Raw genomic sequence first — 20,025 nt, forward strand, 5'->3', positions numbered from 1 at the left:
ACATTAGACAGGAATGTCTAATAGTAACACAGCAGCTGACAATCAATTTAATGGCTCGTGAATACTGTTATGCGATTCTTGGTGATTTGCAATACCGTACAATTTTGTATTATGATCATAAGATAGCTACGTATGAGTGGTAAACGCTGTTCTCGTGCTTTATGCCGATTGATATCTCTCCCTGGATCTGACTAAGGGAGGGGAAGTGGGTTGGAAAGGAATGTCGGAAGGCGTAAACCAGTGCGTTGCATACCGCGACAGCCTACTCAAACAATACTTACGTTATTTCTTACTACATGAAGCCATACTACATTGGAAGCTGTCGTTTAGGGAAAGTAGCTAGCTTTATTTCGAACCGCCACTTTTGTTGACTTTAATAAAACATAGTTGTTGTATTACATCCTTGGCAAACACAAGGTCTGAATCGTTTAAACTGCTTTTAAAAAGCAGTTGTCGCCAAATGTAGGTATTTTGTCATTGTTGCTGCGACTTTACATTTGTTTTTTTTCCGACAACTGGCTATTTTAGCTATATTTAAAAAAATTGCTCCTTTTTTGAAGTTTTTCTCTTTTTTTCACTTGGCCACACCCTGCCTTAGGCTCGTGACCTCTCACCTTTGCTATCAATCACGCCACACCTACCATGTCGCGCACCGCAATTTCATTATGTATAATAATATTCTAATTATATTATAATAGATGTGTTCGACTTCAAGAGGCTCCGCATCCACCGATTGGTTTGTGTTACATCAAAGCACCGCGAGAAAATATATACGAGCATATGGAGCCATCAGCTGTCAAACGCTCTCGCGGTACTTTGATGTCACACACCTAATAACTGAAGCGTCGATCAAAATGGCGGAGAAAATGGATGCTGGCATGCAGTATTTTGCACTTTGTAGCAATAGAGTGTGTTGACTGAAATAAGTTTTCGTAATCTCTTATCTGTTGTACTTGAGCAGGGATGCACTTTGGTGACACCTAAAACAAATTCCCAAAATTCCAAATTCCATTATGAGTCTTTTGTGTCTTTGTATAATTTCCCTAATCATCATTTCTGAGGGATGAGTTTGGCAACACTGATTTAGAGCGGCAGTGAGCTATTCGACTGTAAGATTGAATCACGATCGCTTTCAGGCCGCTTTGAAAATTTTCATTGATAAGAACCGACTCAAGGGAGTTCACTCGCTAGTTTTGATTCCTTCAACCGATTGTTTAAAGACTTTAATACAGACGCTGCTATAAATGACACCTTTCATTTATATAGTAAACACCTCCGTAATATTTTACCTGCACTTGGTATTGTTCGAATGAGGTAAATGCGTCGCCGTAGTTTACCGGTAGATGGCAGTCTACTGAAACGGAGTGGTTAACAACCAGAAGAGGAAGAATATCGACCCTCATTGGTCACTGTAGAGGTGGCGGCTACATGAACCAAGTCAGTCAGTAGAATTTATTATGTGGTTGAATAGAATAACTATTATTATCCGAACCGAAGACATTTTTTGAATATAATTTCACTCTGGGGAGAATGTAAAACAGACGGGGTGTGATAATGGACGCGGCGCGGTGCAGTGTGGAGTATTTATCTGAGTTCAGTGACTGTCAGTCTCACTCAGTGCGCATCATACAGGACGCCACGACTCTTTTCTTCACCAGAGGAGACAGAGATGTTCTCATATTCGATGCCCAGGAGAGGAGAGTCACGGCAAGTGGATGTCTATTCTCACTTTTGTGCCCAACTACACGACTTTCAACCATGCTAACTTCATATATGTTGCTTTTCAGACCGTGATGCAGTTTGATGCTTCAGTTATAAATTTGGAATTAAGTGAAGATAAGCATCGACTTTTTGCTCTTTGCGCCAACGGTGTGATTTACTCCACGCTTATACCACCACCACAGTTCAGGTAGAAACACAGATTACTTACTAAATAAATGATCAGTTACTCCCTGCTGGGGAAAAAAACAGCTGGCTTATTCCTAGCCTGGAAGGCTAGTCAGGCTGGTTTTACTTGGATAGTTCCAGCTGGTCTGCCAGCCTGACCAGCTAAGACCAGGTTGGTTGACCAGCTAAAAACCAGCCAGTCAGCTTAGGCTGGTTTTAGCTGTTTTTTTAGGAGAGAGCAGTTATGTATGTGCATGTGTGTAATTTACTTAAAGCAAATGAACGTACAACATTTGCCTGAAAACAGACCAAAAAATACTGCTCATTTATATTGCACTACTACACAGGTTTTTGCCCAGTTACTGTGTCTCTTTCCTCCTAGTTCTTCATCTGTCCTGGCGAACAAAACACCTGACAGTATGCTGTATATTGTGCCAGATGATTCTATTGTCCTCAAAAATGCCAGTTTGCAAGCATTCACCATAGTCAAGAAGATCCTCGTGACTCTTAGCCTTCAAAAATCCATCTGGAGTTTTGATCTCTATGAAGAGCCTGGATCCAGAACCCTTCATAAACTTGCAAGTTTCCAGGTTTTAACTCTAAACACACACTTAAACATAACAGGGAAAGATAAAAGTGTAAGTTCTCCTCCAGTACTGACTTGCATCTACCCTGAAGGCTCTACATCAGGCAGCACTCGCCAGTCTGACCTTCATCCTCATCTCGAGCCTGGTCTTTTCAGGCTTTTATTTGGAGTGGACACCTCTTTAGTCAATTCTCCAGTCATTCTTTGTGGTTTACCTGATGGACGTATTTGCTGCTTTCCTTTGTTCGTCCCCACCCTGGCTGGTCCTAATGAAGAACAGAGATCTCCGGTCAGAGTCCTCCAGAGCTTAGAGCAGCCAGTCGTGTTCATTGGTACCTGCATCTCTGGAGAACTTGGACCTCAGTGTCTTGTTGCAGTTGGTCAGAAAGGCAAACTTCTAATGGTCAAAAGCAAACAAGCAAACTTGGAAGGAAAAAAGGCAGATTATAGTAAGACTGAATTAAAGTACTTTTATTACACAAATATTTGCCATTGCTCTAGTTTTTAATTGGTTTGAGGGTCAATTATGAGTGTCCTCAATAAAAATATTTTTAGAATCTAAGAAACATGTCAGTTTGTTAGAAATGTACTTTTCACTTTCATACTTGTTTAAACATTTTTTTAAATGTTAAAGAATTAATTTTTTTTCATTTTGATATTGTGACAGGTGTATCACCCTGATGTTTTTGACTGTAATATCAAACGTCAATCATAATCTGTTAAATTCACATTTTCCAGGCTTCAATGAACATAGTGTCCAAGGACCGGTGCTTTGTGTCTGTGTTGATGATAAGTGGATGTTCTACAGCTCTATCACAGACTTGCACGCTCTTCAGCTCACCACAGAATCATCTTCATCAACTGGAGCTGAGGCCCAACTGCAAGCTCTGACCTCGTACAGTCTCGGTGTATACAGGGTTATAGCACTTGCTGGGCCATATACTAACTCCACTGGTACAGTACATTAATTTTGATAAATCTCTGTGATTTTGCATTATTAAGTCATTAACACAAAGCTTTTTTCAATTTTAAGGATCTATGAAGCTTTTGGCAGTATCTTTGAGTGGAAAACTGCTTTGTGTGAACCTTCCTCAAGGATCTGAAAACGGAAATGTTGCTAGGTTGCCCTCATTTCTGGCAGGCCAGAGAGTGAAGGACCTCCTGGCTTCCATTGCAAACATCTGGGAGAGGTCTGTTTCATGCTTAATCTTTGAAAAGACTATTGGTTTTCCAGCAGCAATTACTAAAATGTCAGCTTTTGAGTTTTTGTATTTATTTGAACTTTATAATATGATAATTATAGTCATAGTTGGATAGTAGTTTTTTGTTTGTTTGTGTTTGTTTGGGGGGGGACTGAACTCATGTAATGAACTGTAATGAACTAACCTTCACATCGATTTATTTTTTGTTGTTGTTTTTTTTCTAAAGGGCTGAATCCTTGAAACACAAGCTTCAGGAAAAAAATGAGTCTCTCAAGCGTCTTAATCAAGTCATAAATGTTTGCAGCCTGCTGTTGGACAAACATGGGAATGAAAAGGCTTGTAATGTGGGCAAACTTCCAATCAGCTGCCGTGGTGTAACTAGGTGGAGCTCGTTGCTCCAAAGGGACTCGCTGACTCTAACATGTGTGCTAGAAAATTCAAGTGGATGTACATTGGAACATGGCTGGACTTTGTGCATTCAGGTCCACCCATTGTCCAAAGGTCCAAATATGGAGGGCTCGTCTATGATATACTCATTTCCATTCAAGAAACTGGATTCTGGTCAGAAACTGGATGTAACTATTCCTCTTGAAAGCACTTGTGGACTCTCTCTGCCAGTAAAAGTTCACTGCTCTCTCGACTTCTCCCTTTCTGCTCTGTTTAGTCCTGAAGCATCTTCTCCTGATGTTTCTCAGCTCCTGACAGAGGTAGGATCTATCAGTGCACCTTTGAGTACTTTAAGAGTGGACTGGCTTGATGCTTTAAGGCTAGAAAGATCATTTTCACTTGGCAACATTGGACATAACACTGTCACTGATGGCATTCAAGCTTTCCTGCGTTCCAGAGGAGTGTTAACCAAGGATCCTGATATTACTACCAAGTCAGGACCCATCACAGTGATGGTCAGGGTATCATCAGAGCTTCTAAAGACTAAACTGAACCTCTCAGCAACCAGCAGTCAAGAAATGTGCGTGTCTGTGCTAAACTGGCTGGTATCACCTGAGGCCACAGGACGACAAAGTCCAGTTATTTGTGCCTACAGCCCAGATGGGTGCTCTGTTAAGCTTCTGGTTAAAGAGGTACTGACTTTATACTACGATTATTCCTTTATAAGCATATGGTTCTGTAATTTATAATGAGTTAGCCATGTCTTTCATCAAGGTAACACTGGGAGATTTCTGTTCTGATGGACCTCTCGAAGTTTTGGAGATTCAGGTAGAAAGCACATCTGTGGCAGCGGTGTGTGGACTGCATCATGCCATTTTATGGCGCCTTCAGGTATTTTTAGAATAAAGTATTTTCGTTTTTTTGAACTTGGATTTACAATTAAATCTGACATAGATCATGGCAATTTCAACAGGTGTTGCTCAGAGACTCGGACGTGAAATGTGGTCGTACAAAACAGTTAAAGGCACAGAGCTTGTTTGAAGCTGTACGGCATGTTGAGGTAGATCTGATTCCCTTGCATTTATTTCTTTTACACTGTGATTAGTATTAATTCACAACCATCACATAGTTTTGTTTAAATCACATCACAGTAACAGTTGTTTCTATTGTCAGTCTCTTTTTAAAGACCTTCAGGATGCTCAGAATCAAGCAGCTCTTGGTGGAACAATGAAGATGAATAAGAACTTGGAGATCCTGTTCCGCATTTTTCTTCAGCTGAGGGCAAATCCGTTGGTCATTCTCTGATTGAAGTACACCCTCAAAAGCCTGTATTACAGACATTTTTGAACACTGTAAAGGATGTAGAAATGTTTTATGGATTTATGGAAGCCCATATATGCCACTAAATAAAAAGTTCATTTATATCAACATGATTTTAAGAAAAAAAAGGTGAGATATTAAAAAACTAAATTACGGAAATAGGCTTCCATAGTTATTCCATACTTGTTTTACTTTTAGGATAAAAAAAATCCTTGCTTTTTTTGTGTGTCCCATTCATTATCCATAATGAATTAGTTATAGAATGTTTTGTTAAATCAGCATGAACGGTCTGTGAGTGTGTATTAGAGTCTCTGTAAAATGTAAAATACATTAAAATATCTGATACTTTAGTCCTCTGGTTGTGTCTCCAGATTGAAAAGCTTTTCTCTTAGCCGATAGTATCTTCCTTCTTTAGCCATGAGCTGCTGGTGTGTTCCTTGCTCCACGACTTCACCTCCCTCCATGAAGATAATGTGGTCTGCTTTCTCTACGGTCTCCAAACGATGAGCTATCACCAGCACTGTCTGATGCTTTATGTTATTGAGCACATCTTGAACCTGGAAGATAAGATCGTGAATAGATACCTCTAGAAAACCTCAAAAGTGATTGTTACAGCAAATAAAAAAAAAAGCATACAACTGCTTAAGATGTTAGGTTAGGTAAGATGTAGTAGTATCCAAAGGATTCCGTACCGCTTTTTGAGTGCTGTAGTCCATGTGGCTGGTGGCCTCGTCCAAGATAAGAATCTGTGGGTTCCTTATCAGAGCTCTGGCTATTGCAATGCATTGCTTCTGCCCTGCAGACAGCTGGCCACCACACTCGCCAACATCTGCAGAGAAAGCATCCAGGTTTAACCTACTAATTTTAGAGAGTGTTTGTGTTATTTATGGAGTAGCATAAACTATCCATGTTGGGTTTTAAACAATCTCTAGTTTAATTTACCTGTGTCATATCCTTGTTCCAAATTGCATATGAAGTTGTGAGCGTTGGCTTTCCGAGCAGCTTCTTCTACTCTTTCAAGTGTGCAGTCTTTCAAACCGTATTCAATATTATACCTCACAGAGCCAGAAAAAAGCACAGGATCTTGGGATACCATTGCTACCTAAGCCAAATGAAAGAGAATGATGTATCAATTTACAAACAACTAATTTCACTGAACCATCCAACTGAACTGGTTGTTCGCAGAGCTCTCCTCAAGTTAGTCTACATGTTTATAAATGTTGGTGTATCATTCCTTGCCTTTTCATGCAAGTATTGGTGTTGATAGTGGTGCAGAGGTTCTCCATCCAGTAAAACCTCACCCTCCTTTGGTTCATAGAACCTCTGTAGCAAGCAGACGCAAGAGGTCTTCCCACCACCAGAAGGTCCTACCAATGCCGTCAGCTTCCCTGGACTCAAGGTCAGTGTAACAGACTGCAACAATTCAACAATAAGTACATGCGAAACCAACGAGTGCTCTGATCGGCTTTTGCAGTATAGACAAAAACATACCTTAAGTGCTTTTTCGTTAGGGCGGGAGTGGTATGAAAAGGTGACCTTTTCAAAGGTTAGTCTTCCCTCAAGCTTCTCTGGGGCCAAATCTCCTTCCTCTCTCATCTGTGGCTTCCTGTCAAGCAGCTGGAAGACCTTGACTGCAGATCCCACAGTATTCAGCATGTCTCCATAAATGTATACCAGATGCTGAAAATATAGTGATGGACGGAGTTTAGTCTCTAAATGAAAAGTCATATTACTGTAAAATTCTACCTGCCATGCTCATACCTTCATGTTGGTCACCATGTCCTTCTGATAGAACACAAACGCAAGGAGGCTGCCGCTGCTAAGCTGTCCAGATGAGATGAGATTCCGGCCTTGGAAAAGCATAGCTACCTTCAAGCTGACTGTAACAAACTAAAATACAGTGAAAGTAGAATCAATGAAACAGAATTTTGGAGAATGGTGCATGAAACTCATAACTGTATATGATTTACCCTGCGTATTAAAAGATGGATGGCACTGTAGATGCCTTTGCGCCTCAAAACCTGCAGCTTCCTGTTGAGAGTGTGTTCATAACGCTGTAGCTCTTGATGCTCCGCCTTAAAACTGCGCACAGTCCTCATCGACCCAATAACAGAAGATGCCAACTCTGCAGTCTCTGCATCGCAGTCCTGGAGCTCTTTGGCCGTTTTCTGATCAGAAAAGTGAGACATTTTGAATTCATTATGGTTATTCTAGAGCTGAATCAATAATTGAAAAATTACAAGGAGCTTCTTTAGAAGATTCCTACTGCCACATTTTCATAAATGGAATGGGAATTATGTATCAATATTCATCCTTCACAGATGTTACTCACAGGCAACAGAATGTATTTTTTAAAAGTTAGAAAAAATAAAGTGTTTGATGATTTTAAATGTACTGTCGAAGCACACAAAGGGAAAAGGCACAACTGACAAGTAAAGAGGCTATTTCAGACACTGATACATCGGTTGCCTGACTTTGAACTGAACAAATTTAATAGGCCTAAAAATACAATAAGGGCAAATCTCAGGCCCAATTTACAATAGTGCATTTTCATTTTAAATCAGTGTTTAAGAATGAAAATGTGTGGGTAGCCATGCAATCTTTTTCATCAAAGTCTCTGTTTTGTTCAGATTACACTAAAACGCAACCCCAGCGTTCATTATGGAATTCATATTTGCTTAGTTTCAAACATTTCACGAAGTTGTGTGAAACCAACATGAGACAGCTTACTAACCTGGTAGATGTTGTTGTATGAGTTCTGTATGAAAGCAAGAAGTGGCATTTCAATGCATGTAAGAAGGGTTAACTGCCAGGATAGGCGCAACATAAAGAACAGCATGCCACATGTCTTCACCAAACTCCGCAGTAACACATTCACATTCATGGCCACAGAACGTCCCATTTTATCAGTGTCAGAGATCAATCGTGATGTTAGACTACCTGTAAGAGAAAATTATTTTAAAAAGTACATGTCATAAGGGTAAATTTTTCAAAATTGAGATTTATACAGCATCTGAAAGCTGAATAAGCTTTCGAATGATACATGGCTTTGTTAGGATTGGACAACATTTGGCTGAGATACAAGTATTTAAAAATCTGGAATCTGAGTGTGCAAAAAAATCGAAATACTGACAAAAATCACCTTTAAAGTTGTCCAAATGAAGTTCTTAGCAATGCATATTACTAATCAAAAATAAAGTTTTTATATATTTACAGTACGAAATTTACTAAATATCTTCATGGAACATAATCTATTATTTAATGTCCTAATGTTTTTAGGCATGAAAGATCAATAATTTTGACCCATGAAATGTATTTTTGTCTATTGCTATAAATGTACCCCAGCCACTTTAAGGCGGGGTTGTGGTCCACGGTCTCAAATGTACTATTTAACAGCTTTGTCTACTTTCAAAATATGCAGAGGAATCCAGTCTCACAAGACGTGTTTTTAACCTTCTAGGGATCTTCAGTCAGTTTTTGGGGTTTTTTTAAGTTGAATGCCTTTGGGCTTTACTCGACACTGCATTTTTTTTAAAATGCTGGTTGGATTTTGAGCATTTCACTCTGGGGCAGATCAATGCCTGCTTGTAGGGGTGGGGTTTTAGTTGAAAAATTTACTTAAAAGTCCAGCACATGTCATCAGAGAAACCAGAGAAAAGTTGTTTTCACCTGAACGGTTCCCAATGACATCAAAAATATTAATTTAGAAAAAGTGAGTTAAACCAACTTAAGTAAAGGGACAGGTACCTGGTTTGTTTTCTTCAAAGAAGCTTATCTCCTGCTTCATGAGATTCTCGAACAGCATGTATCGTATTCTCTTGTTGAGTCTACTGAGGCTACACATGAACATCCCGCCACGCATACCACTAAACATAGAGCTTAAAGACACAACAAACAAACAATTAACTTTAAAACAAAGCCAATTTGTACAAGAAGGCATTCGTTGGCGGTGATTTTACACTGATGTTACCTTCCAAGTGAGCACAAAGCCATGAGTCCAATAGCCCATAAGAAATGGGTGTGCTGGTACTTTCCACTTAATATGTCAATAATTTTGCCAATGCAGTGTGGTATGAATGTCTCAACTATAAAAAGAAAAAAAAAAACAGGTTCACGTTGTATCATGATGACCTTTATTTCCAGTATATAACCAGTATTTCTCTGGATCTAGTTCCTAGTTTAGTTCTATGTCGATAAAAACGCACTGAAATCAAGTTTTGGATTTAAAATCAAAAACGAATTCACACAATATTATAATTTCCTCAACTAGGAGAAACACTCACACAGCGCTGCCAGGCTGAGGAAGAAGAAGGCCGCCCCTAGATGAAGATAATCAGGCCTGGAGTAGCGAATGACCCTCATTAGAAGTGCTTTGGCCTCTTCTTCTTTCTTCTGGTTTCTGGCACCCTTAGATGATGCACCATGCGGGAAGGCCATCTCCCACATAATATATATGATAGTAGATGTAGCAGAGCTCAGAAACACCATGCCAGGATCAGGAACAGGACTAAAGCCTCTCACGGTCCCATGCAGCATTGTCTGCATACTGTCAAACACTGGAGGTAGGAAGCTCAGTAGGACTATCCATCGCTTCAGGAGAGGCTGAAAGCTGGCGTCCGTTAAGATTGTGCTCAGTGAATAAAGCACAACGCAGCTGATGACCCTGAGGGTCCAAAGGCACCGTAGATCCAGACTGCCCTCTCCACGCATCCACAGAAGTGTAGCCCACACACAAGCCCAGATGACAAGATCACAGCACAACAGGCAGAAATGCACCGCTGCAGTGCTATAAATGGAGTGAGCCTTGGAGGACATCTTAAAACTGAGAATGAATCAGATAAACCACGAGAATGTTTTTCTAAGCCTGCTCACGCTAGTCTTTTAGCTGGTTTTAGAGGGGTTTTAGCTAACGGGCAAGCTGGTGTCTTAGCGTGACCCACTGAAAACGCTAACCTACAACCTAGCAAACAGACTTTACAATGTTTGGTTTACAGTGTTTTCAGCAGCATCTAGCGCGTATAAATAAAGCAAACAAGCGATAAACAACACAAACAGATAAACGATATGAGTCTTCTCACCATTAGCTGCTCTCGTTGCAGTTTGTGGCAAGATCACTTTTGGTTTCACTTTCACTTGTGGGCGGCGTCGAAACAGTTTTTCATTTTCATTTTGCGTTAATAAGACTCGATTTGGAAAATGCGTTTGATAGCCTCACAGCTTACTTAAAACGAGACAGCGTGCACTAAACAGTTTTTTTCCCTCATACTTCTACAGTGTGTGGCGTTCATCACGTTGAACGCTACGTCGGTTGTCCGAAGACGCTGTCTGTTCTTCACGTGACCAGCAGAGAGCGCTGTTTAGCAGATTTAATGAATTATGGGCGATTTCATGAATGAGCAGCTATTTGTTTCTCTCCTGAACAAGTGTGTGAACAAGGATTTTAACAATGAAGCTAGCATTTATTATCACACTTTTTTTTGTATGGGTAATCGTTTCAAGGCATGATTATATTTGGCTTACGATCAATTTATTAGCACTCTCTCTGAAACATTGCTTGTCCGATATAAGGTTTCTTTAAACAAATCTATGGAGCAACCACACAAATGTTAACATTTCTTTCAAACATTAACTGGAAAGTGGGTTACCCAGCTAAAATGTAAAAAATAAACAGGTCAGACCTAATTACACTTGTTTGCTGATAGAAAAAGAAATAAACACAAACAAAAAAAAACAGAGCATGTGTCTTTATTATTGTCTATCTTTATTATTAAATTTAAATTTAGTACACAAATAAATGCTTTGTAATACACATTGCAATATAAATGATTCTCAGGTAGCCCTTTCTGCTTATATAAGCTGGTCATTTTTTGCTTTGGCAAAGTATTAAAACAACAGTGACCACGATGACCAACCAGTTTACATGAGGAGTTTGCATATAAATCAGCATGAAGTGAAATGTGACGTCTGTAATGTATTACACTCAATAAAAATAAGCCCTTTGCACCCTTAGTTTAAACACAATCTTATTCAGCACTAACCAGTGAAACTAATATACTAGCAAACCAAAAAAAACAAAGGGTATTGTCATGCTTAATCGCTGAGAACCAGAAAACAAGTCTGACTTTTAAATCTTGATTATTTATGAGTGTATGTGCAATAATATTATTTATTATACAGTATTATTCCTGCCCTTTGGGAACTGGACGTGTAGATGCAACAGACCAACAATCTTCCTTAAGGGCCAGGTCTCTCAGTGCATGGTATTATATCACAAAAAGTTCATAAAACAAATTGTGATAATACTACCTTTCAAACATTTGAGGTCGGCAAGATTTTTTAAGAGAAATTAATTCAGCAAGGACATATTAAAATGTTTGTTTCAAATCAACACTGTTCTTTTCAACTTTCTATTTACAAAAATAAAATGAGTAAAATAACCGTCTTTAACATTTATAATAAGAATAAATGTTTAGAGCACCAGATGATTTCTGAAGGATCATATGACACTGAAGACCAGAGTAATGGCTGTTTTACCATCGCAGTAATAATTTAAATTTAAATAATTTGAATATACAAAAATTTTAAAAAGTGTTATTTAAAATACTAATAAAATAAAAGCAGATTTGGTTAACATAAGAGACTTATCAAAGATCTTATCAACCTCAAATTGTTGAAGAGTAATGTAACTGGCAAAAATAATAATAATGAGGAAATATAATAAGCATGAGATGAAAACATAAGTCATAATGCTCAGGATTTCCTGACTTGATAGCTTAATTTCCTGTGCAAACAACTTCAGCATTCTGTCAACTGAATCATCGATGAAGAAGCGTTTATAATATTTACTTGAATTCAAAGGACTGCATTAGCGGATTGGTCGCTGTAATGCCATAACACTAATATACTGTATAAGGCAAACCAGTGACGTTTACAAACACCAGTGTCATGAAAAACATACAGAACAACCATGGTTTAATGCTGAAATAAAACAGTTATAAACAGCACATTCTGTGCTACTAATAAATGGCAAAGGAACGTATTTGTGTGCCTGATACGGATCACGATTAACAAAGACATGAAGGACATTGATACAGGTCAGGCATCTGTGATTTTTTCTGCTTCTGATGACGGGTTATTGGTCTTGTCCCCATCTGTAGGCACGCTGCTGTACTGGCAGTCCTTGGTCAAACTGACTGCAGGCTTAGCTGGAGATCCAGACGCTGGTGTGCCGTTCTTCTGGGCTGCGTCACGGGAGTCCAGCCAGTAAAAGGAAACCATAAGGAATACGGCTGATAAGGCCACTGTGATGCTGCAGGCCACAAACACATAGGTGTACTGGTCAGTCCGGTCCACGAGGATTCCTGGAATACAGGCGCAGAGATGTTATAGAGAATCTATTACAAGAACTACATATGTTCAGAATTTTCTCTATCGGTATGATTTTGAAAATAATCACCAAAACACGAGTCACGAATGAGGGGGGGGGGGATACAGGTGAGCCTTAAGCCAAAAAAGTGTACTTGGTAGCACTCCAAGGTGCTAAGCAGTGTTAGGCAGGATATTCGTGTGTGAGAAAGAACGGTCAGTTTGAGCCTTCACTCCCACCAACACGTAAATCCAGATTAGTGCTGTTACAAAAGAGGACATTCCATTCCTTTTATTTAAACACAGGCAAAGACCTCCTCGCTGATAGATACACAGTCAAACTTTTTATTCACTCTAGATAATAGAGCGATTTCCTCTTAATGTGATAATTCTTTGGGAATGTCTGTCATTTCATTTTTAAAATGTTTTTTTTTAATTGACTTCCGACAGAACAGCTGTGACAGACGTGACAGGAAAGAACATTCATTTCCTGATCTGAGCCAGATTAAACCAGAGATAAGAGCAGATGCATTTTTATAAAATGCATTTAAGTGAACTATTTTTTTATTGCAATATGATAACAGGGTTTTATAATATACATTCAATTAAAAAATATATTGTATAAAAATCTTTCTAAAAAATTTCTATTTAGATTGTAATAATATTTGACAAAAACAAAGCTTTTTTTATTACAAATGAATGCAGCTTTTTTTTTACTTATATATATATATATAAATATATATATATATATATATATTACATATTACTAAACAACATTTTCCTGCATATTTTCTTTTACATATGCATTTGTAATATGCAAGTAAGTATATGTGTGTTTGTGAATATGTGTGCATATATACATATTTGGAATATATACACACATATATATTCCAAAGCAGTGGAGTAATGTAATACATTTACACATCAGTAGATCAGCAAATATAAGTGGTCACGTGTCAGTTGCAGTACAAATGTTCTATTTGTTCAAAGTATAAAAGGTGTTCTAGGTTTGCAATAAATATTAGATCATAAAGCTGAATGCAGAATAGTTACAAATTGTTTTAATTGGTATTAAAGTATCATGCCACACTTCAAAACAAGTTGACTTTCTAAAAGTTGTCAACCATGAAAATGTACTGTTTATTAGGGCTACTGGACGAGGCAGATATTTTCAGTACCTACAAGCTATTGTTCAAAAATATTTGTCTGCAGTGAAGCAGTGTCTACTGTCTCAGAAAATTATATATATTATGAACATAAACTATATATATTAACATCCATAATGCTAGAAATTCCTCAGCTGACTATAGGAGCTGTGCTTGTTGTCTCAAGCAGGCACACGTGTTGAAATACCAGCATGACGACATTTAAAACAGTCTCTGTCTGTTTTAAAAGATGGTATCTGGAGTTCAGATGTATACAATAGATTCTGTGAGTCATAGACAGGCAGTAACATAACACATGATTCAAAACACGAGGTTACCTGCGAGAGGAGGTCCAATTAACAGCGTAACGCTTTCCATGATAGACAACAGGCCGGGCGCAGATGGGAATCGACTCATCTCCACCGTGTCCATCAGGACGGTGAACATCAGTGAGCCTACCACGCTCATGGACAGCCCGTACGTCAGCACATACATCAACAGCACTGAGAAACTGGCCGAAATGCAGCAGATACTATTACTGAGTCCATTTAAGAGGAGCGCGGCTGAGAAGACGTAGATGTGTCGACCTTTAAACCAGGACAGGCTGAAGAGCAGTCCGACAGGAGGACGCACAAAGATGTTGACAAAGCCCAGGATGGAGAGCAGCAGGGCTGCTCGGCTTGGATCCATTTTGTGAGCGGTTGCGTACGGGACCAGGTAAATAAGCGGCACCACGAACCCCAGCATCATCCAAGTGATGCCCAGTGAAAAAACACGGAAGCGCGGGTTACTGCAGAAGAGGTCAAAGGCCATGTGTTTTCTGAGGGATGATGCTAAACGCTGAAAGATCCCCAGCATGCATCCCTTCGCGCCTTCGGGTATGGGACCGTTGCTTATCGCCTCGACTTTCGACTTTCTGGGCTTGCGAGGCCTGACGGGTCTCATTACAGCTCCGCAAACACAGCAGTTGAGCAGCACAGCACCGAGGACCAGAAAACTTCCTCTCCAGCCCAGCGTACTCTGCAGATAGTCACCTAAAAAAGGCAATGTAGACAGACCCAGAGCAGTACCGGTGGAGGACATCGCGTTAGCAAAAGGACGACGGCGCACAAAGTAGTGGCCAAGTATAGTGACCGCGGGCTGGAAACTGAAACAGAAACCCAGACCTGTGAAACAAACAGAGTGAATTATACAGAACTGACCGCTGGGTGAAGTACATTGTACCTTTATTACTAACAGTAAACACTCTAACTGTATATACATCTAATCTGTAACTGTATTGATAATAATAAAAATAATATTAATTGCTCTGACTATTGTGTGGTTTAATAAAAAAATAAATAAAAAAATCAATCAGTTAATAATGAACGCATGTATTATTAGGTGTATAGCATTACAAGTATTTGTAATAAATACATTAAATCTGTAATTGCAAATAAAAGAATAATTGTTGTTGTTGTTATAATATATGGTAAAAAAAACAATCAACTAAAAACAAGCACATTTATTAATATTAGTTGTATATTATTTAAGAATGAATGATAAATACATTAAATAACTAAATACTGTTTCTGATAATATAGTAATAATTGTTGTTTGTCTATGGTTTAAATAACTAATAATCAAATAATAACAGATTTATCATTAGTAGTATGTCAAATAATAATTTATCATCAATTAATTTATACATAAGCAATAATAATAATAATAACACAAATAATATTTAGATTTTGATCATTTAAATTATAAATATAAATAAGAATACATTTTTAAAATAGGTATTTTAAATTAAAGTATGACAGACAATAATAATTCTGATATTATATGAAATAATCAATAAATTAATTATAATGAATTTATAATGAATACATTTATTTATTATTTAAATACTTTTAACTTTTTATTATTATACCATAACTTTTTATTCTATTATTTAATTATAAAAGCAAAGAATTACTTTTTTCATATTTATTTATTTTTAGTAGACATATGACATGCATCACTTGTGTGATATAGCTCAAGAAATTAGACACTTTTGCATTCATGTTTTTATTCATATCAGATTATCTGGTAAAGTGCTTAGTAATAACTCTTTACATAATCACAAGGATATTCATGTAATCACTGTTTCAAGTTTAAGTACAGACCAAACAAGATAACAATAATCGCTTCCTCTGGTGACTTACTGACCTGTGATGACCCCGGTGGTAATGTATAAGTCAGCGATTGAATGCGAGAAAGAGCTGACCGCCATCCCAAAACCACTCAGAACTCCACCGAACATCACTGTTGCCCGGCAACCAAAGCGTTCCACCAGCACACTACACAGAGGACCTGGAAGAAAAACACGTTTAACAGCGTGAGACGGTTCACCTTTAAAATCCCAGCATGACATGATATAATCCGACAGCTCATTTTCCACAGTCAGCTACTCAGAACGCCACCCTAGAACAATAAACAGCCTTGTTCAAATATGTTAAGCGAAACGTTAACGCACAAGTAATTTATGTGTGGCAGTTGAAGAGGTACAATCCAGTGTGAGTGTAATAAATCATGGATCAAGCTGTTCCCTCTTTTTTATGTTTATTATGACTATCATTAAAAGCAAAACATGTAAATCAAACACTGAGGTTTAATTGCCATCTCTGCTGGATTAATATGACCTTTTTTATTATATAAATACAAAATACAAATAAGTGGCAATAACTAAAATGTCAGTTTTTGTATTTACTTTAAAAGCAACACAGGTCTCTGGATTGGAAGTGTTTTTGCAGGTTAAATGTTGATTAAAGGAAGAGTTCACCCAAAAATGAAAATCAATTACTCACCCTTGAGCAGTTCCAAACCTGCATGAATTTCTTTGTTCTGTTACACACAAAGGAAGATATTTTGTAGAAAGTTGTTAACCAGGCTGTTTTGACTTCCATAGTAGAAAAAAAAAAATACAGTGTGGTTACAAACTTTCTTCCAAATATCTTCCCTTGTGTTCAGCAGAACAAGAAATTCAAACAGGTTTGGAACGATCTGAGGGTGAGTCAATGAAACTTTAATTCCTTCAAGTTTGACCTGGTTTAATATGCAGAGAAAGGTACAGAATAAGTAAGCCATTTATACGGTGATTTCCCCAAAAAAATGTGAACACTGTGACTCTGTGGTTCTTTCAAAATATTGCTCTGTGCCAGCTTTACTCTTTTTTTTTCATAAACTGAATCCATCAGATGAAAATATACACTTGGAGTATAGAAGTACAAAATAATTTAATACTTTAATATTATTTTATTTTTTAAATGTTCTGTTTTAGTGGATGGCTTATTCATATAGATACATAATCATTCATATAGGGCTGCATGAATTAGCCAGAAATGCTTTTTATTATTTTGTCATATATTGCTACTTCTGGGACATAAAAACACGAAGAACTCTGCTTCTAATGGGATTATTACGTTTAAGAGTTTTTGCACTTAATTCACACTTTACTACAAACATCTAATGCTACAAATTACAACACAAATATTTACGTCTTAAATACTTATTCACTTTTAAATGTTAAACTCTCAAGCTATCCTTGAGGGGTTTTTTGTCGAAACCTGTTTAAAACTTTCAGCATTTTGGTGATTTCATTTTGTTGTCCTACCGGAATAGAAACAACACGCATACTCTATAACATCCTTACCTCCGGCATGCAAAACTGACGTCATTATCGATGGCACCCAAGACGTCTCACTGTTACTGGCTTGAAATTCTTCCTGGAGATCTAAGTAGAAGATGCCAATGCAGGAGGGGAAGGCCAGAGTCAGGGCTAAGACAAGGATGGTAGCCACCAGGACCACCCACCCCCAGCCTCCATCTGGAGCATCGTGGGCAACTGGATGAACTTGGTCAGAAGGGGGTCCTGGTCCTTGTTTTGGTCCCTCCTCAGATTCAGGCTCACATAGCTCCCCCGACTGCTGCTCCATGCTAGAAGGTTGCTGAGGTGCCATATTTTCTAGTCTGATGGTAACCAAGTCACTGCCGCCTGGGTTTTTTCCACTCGATCCGGGGAGCTTTGGGCCGTCAGCAGCAGAAGGGCAGAGCAACACATTCTTGCATATTCAATATCCTCCAAATAATGCTGTGCACCTATACAAAAAAGCAAAAGAGCAAATCTTAATACACGAACGCAATGTTTAAAAAGCAAACAAACAAACAATTTTAAAATATAGAAAAGACGATTCAAAATACTGGGTGGACCCACGAACTAAGTTCCTGTATGAACTTGTCAAACTCCTCTTCGTTTGCCTTTCAAGTTCAGGTAGCCACGAGCATTATTTGCTCACATCCACCTTAGACATTTTTCACGGTTTTGTCTGGCCTAAGCTGTAATACAGAACCCTAACCAAGATAATATTTAGGCCATCTAACAAGGAAGCTTACCGTAGAAAGAAAATAGCATTGAGTGCTGTATAGCAGCTTTTGATTAGATTCATTAACTGGATGGCCACGCCCCTTGAAAGAATGAGTATGTTGAAGTTACTGAAAGCAAATTATACAAAAAAGTACAGTAACTTTTTTTTTGTTGAAACTGTTTATTTATTATTGCTATCTTTTCCACAGCTTTATAAGTCGTCTTTATGATTCTGCTAAAAGGCTAATGTTTTCACACTCTTAGTGGGTTAAAATATGGATTATGATTTGCTCAACACACACACACACACACACACACACACACACACACACACAATTACACACCCATGTGTCGCCACCTACTGGTTTACAGATTATTCACCAACAACAAAAAAAGACTAGACTTGAATTAATAACGATTTCCACCTCCACTTTCCACCACTGTTTTCGTTCCGTGTCCACGTCGGTTTTAAAGCGTTTTAAACACGATGACATAATTTCAGCTTTTCAGGAAGAAGCGACAAAATGAACAAACAAAAAAAAAAGCAGCGAAGGAAAAGCCGAGGCGCACGTGCTACGTTTCACCAAGTGCTACGAAAACACTTAAGACGTCCTTTACTACGCTGTCAAACAAACAGCCCTTTTATTAAAACTACCTGAAATCCCTCACAACACCAGGGTCTCACAGCTAGTGTGCACCCTGTTCTTCAAGCTAAACGTTCTGCCATCGTCAAACACGACACAACCAAAACATAAAAAAAACAGTAATGTAATAAACAACAACGCACCTTTTCAGCGCATTTTTAAGCATCCGCGCCAGCGCCGTGTGTCTGTGCGGCGGAGGCTGAGGAGACTCTCATATCAGCGGTAGGAGGAGACACCTCGGGTGGGAGCAGTTTCAGGATACAACCGATTAACCAAAAGCTAATGTAACAACATGTTCTTTTACATATCCGTGTAAACCGCGTGCCCCCAACGGAAAGCTCGATGAAGTGGAAACGGCTCCTTTAAAAGCAGTCTACACGTAGAGAAATTTGAGCACCGGGGCGATGGCATGGCATTTCCTCTCGCCTTTACCCCAGAGCAGCTCAGTCTCATCCGCATAGGGTCGAGCTGAGGGCGGCTTCCTGTGAACTGGCGTAGTTTAGCATATAATATATACTATTATATTATAAATCCCATAATATTCTTTATTAAAGTGCGTTTTAAATTCACAACTACAGCAAGTTTTAGAATTATTATTAAACCCAATTTATTCCCAACGGTACTACATTAGTTAAGTACATACTGATCCCGTGACGCAGATCTTATTCTTACACCAATCACACTCCACTATATTTCGTATACTATCCATTTATATATATATATATATATATATATTATATATATATATATATATATATATATATATATATATATATATATATAACTTTTTCAACGTCATTTTAGACCAGTTTCATTTAAGAGCAGGGTCGAGATGTTTAAAGAGACCGGACAAATTGTGAAGTTCGATCAAACCTGTTTAACTTCATTGTAAAATAAGAGAGTGTCATTTTACACAACTGCTTTTGTGACTAACACAAGAAAGAACGTCATAGGGGTTTGGTCAAATTTATGTTTATGGTTGAAGTATATCTTCACTTCACATATGGTAATATTTACATGGTTCCCATGGCCATGAAATATCCGGGAATTGTAAATTTATGGCAAATAACCAAACATTTTAATAGTTAATAATTTTAGGAGTTAA

The 20,025-nt window shown here is 38.2% G+C and overlaps 3 protein-coding genes across 5 annotated transcripts; 1 reads left to right on the forward strand and 2 right to left on the reverse strand.

The window, feature by feature from the left end:
- The first annotated feature begins 1,343 nt into the window (after positions 1 to 1,343).
- faap100 (FA core complex associated protein 100) lies at positions 1,344 to 5,732 on the forward strand. The gene is made up of 9 exons (XM_043254287.1): positions 1,344 to 1,707; positions 1,788 to 1,909; positions 2,270 to 2,922; positions 3,212 to 3,427; positions 3,507 to 3,663; positions 3,902 to 4,754; positions 4,837 to 4,953; positions 5,036 to 5,122; positions 5,236 to 5,732. The coding sequence occupies exons 1-9, from the start codon at positions 1,555 to 1,557 to the stop codon at positions 5,365 to 5,367; spliced, it is 2,490 nt and encodes an 829-aa protein (XP_043110222.1). The 5' UTR covers positions 1,344 to 1,554; the 3' UTR covers positions 5,368 to 5,732.
- Positions 5,394 to 10,664, reverse strand: tap2t (transporter associated with antigen processing, subunit type t, teleost specific). 3 transcript variants are annotated; one of them, XM_043254290.1, is made up of 12 exons: positions 10,461 to 10,661; positions 9,666 to 10,204; positions 9,353 to 9,467; positions 9,130 to 9,260; positions 8,117 to 8,322; positions 7,353 to 7,550; positions 7,144 to 7,272; positions 6,874 to 7,062; positions 6,622 to 6,795; positions 6,325 to 6,484; positions 6,075 to 6,211; positions 5,394 to 5,939 (listed from the first exon to the last, which is right to left on the reverse strand). In XM_043254290.1, exons 2-12 carry the CDS (start codon positions 10,195 to 10,197, stop codon positions 5,730 to 5,732), a joined length of 2,181 nt encoding a protein of 726 aa, XP_043110225.1. In that variant the 5' UTR covers positions 10,198 to 10,204; positions 10,461 to 10,661; the 3' UTR covers positions 5,394 to 5,729. The 3 variants fall into 3 exon arrangements, with proteins under 3 accessions (XP_043110225.1, XP_043110224.1, XP_043110226.1); XM_043254289.1 differs by having other exon boundaries at positions 9,666 to 10,661; XM_043254291.1 differs by lacking the exon at positions 5,394 to 5,939 and having other exon boundaries at positions 6,100 to 6,240; positions 9,666 to 10,664.
- Positions 10,665 to 11,111: 447 nt separating this feature from the next.
- On the reverse strand, positions 11,112 to 19,372 carry slc16a5a (solute carrier family 16 member 5a). The gene is made up of 5 exons (XM_043254035.1): positions 19,064 to 19,372; positions 17,566 to 18,011; positions 16,083 to 16,226; positions 14,231 to 15,058; positions 11,112 to 12,743 (listed from the first exon to the last, which is right to left on the reverse strand). The coding sequence occupies exons 2-5, from the start codon at positions 17,870 to 17,872 to the stop codon at positions 12,478 to 12,480; spliced, it is 1,545 nt and encodes a 514-aa protein (XP_043109970.1). The 5' UTR covers positions 17,873 to 18,011; positions 19,064 to 19,372; the 3' UTR covers positions 11,112 to 12,477.
- Positions 19,373 to 20,025: the final 653 nt, after the last annotated feature.

The sequence above is a fragment of the Puntigrus tetrazona genome, chromosome 12 (assembly GCF_018831695.1).
Source record: "Puntigrus tetrazona isolate hp1 chromosome 12, ASM1883169v1, whole genome shotgun sequence".
In the NCBI taxonomy this organism is placed as follows: Eukaryota; Metazoa; Chordata; class Actinopteri; order Cypriniformes; family Cyprinidae; genus Puntigrus; species Puntigrus tetrazona.

What these genes read in the sequence shown, in the direction of transcription:
- faap100 (XM_043254287.1), top strand. Translation starts at nt 1,555, where the DNA reads ATGGACGCGGCGCGGTGCAGTGTGGAGTATTTATCTGAGTTCAGTGAC. An exon ending in ATACCACCACCACAGTTCAG is followed by an intron (nt 1,910 to 2,269) that starts GTAGAAACACAG and finishes CTTTCCTCCTAG; the next exon opens with TTCTTCATCTGTCCTGGCGA. An exon ending in GCCATATACTAACTCCACTG is followed by an intron (nt 3,428 to 3,506) that starts GTACAGTACATT and finishes TTCAATTTTAAG; the next exon opens with GATCTATGAAGCTTTTGGCA.
- tap2t (XM_043254290.1), bottom strand. Translation starts at nt 10,197, where the DNA reads ATGTCCTCCAAGGCTCACTCCATTTATAGCACTGCAGCGGTGCATTTC. An exon ending in GCTTTGTGCTCACTTGGAAG is followed by an intron (nt 9,261 to 9,352) that starts GTAACATCAGTG and finishes TGTGTCTTTAAG; the next exon opens with CTCTATGTTTAGTGGTATGC. An exon ending in GGAACAAGGATATGACACAG is followed by an intron (nt 6,212 to 6,324) that starts GTAAATTAAACT and finishes CTTTCTCTGCAG; the next exon opens with ATGTTGGCGAGTGTGGTGGC.
- slc16a5a (XM_043254035.1), bottom strand. Translation starts at nt 17,872, where the DNA reads ATGGCACCTCAGCAACCTTCTAGCATGGAGCAGCAGTCGGGGGAGCTA. An exon ending in TACCACCGGGGTCATCACAG is followed by an intron (nt 15,059 to 16,082) that starts GTCAGTAAGTCA and finishes TTTGTTTCACAG; the next exon opens with GTCTGGGTTTCTGTTTCAGT. An exon ending in AATTGGACCTCCTCTCGCAG is followed by an intron (nt 12,744 to 14,230) that starts GTAACCTCGTGT and finishes CCTGTATTCCAG; the next exon opens with GAATCCTCGTGGACCGGACT.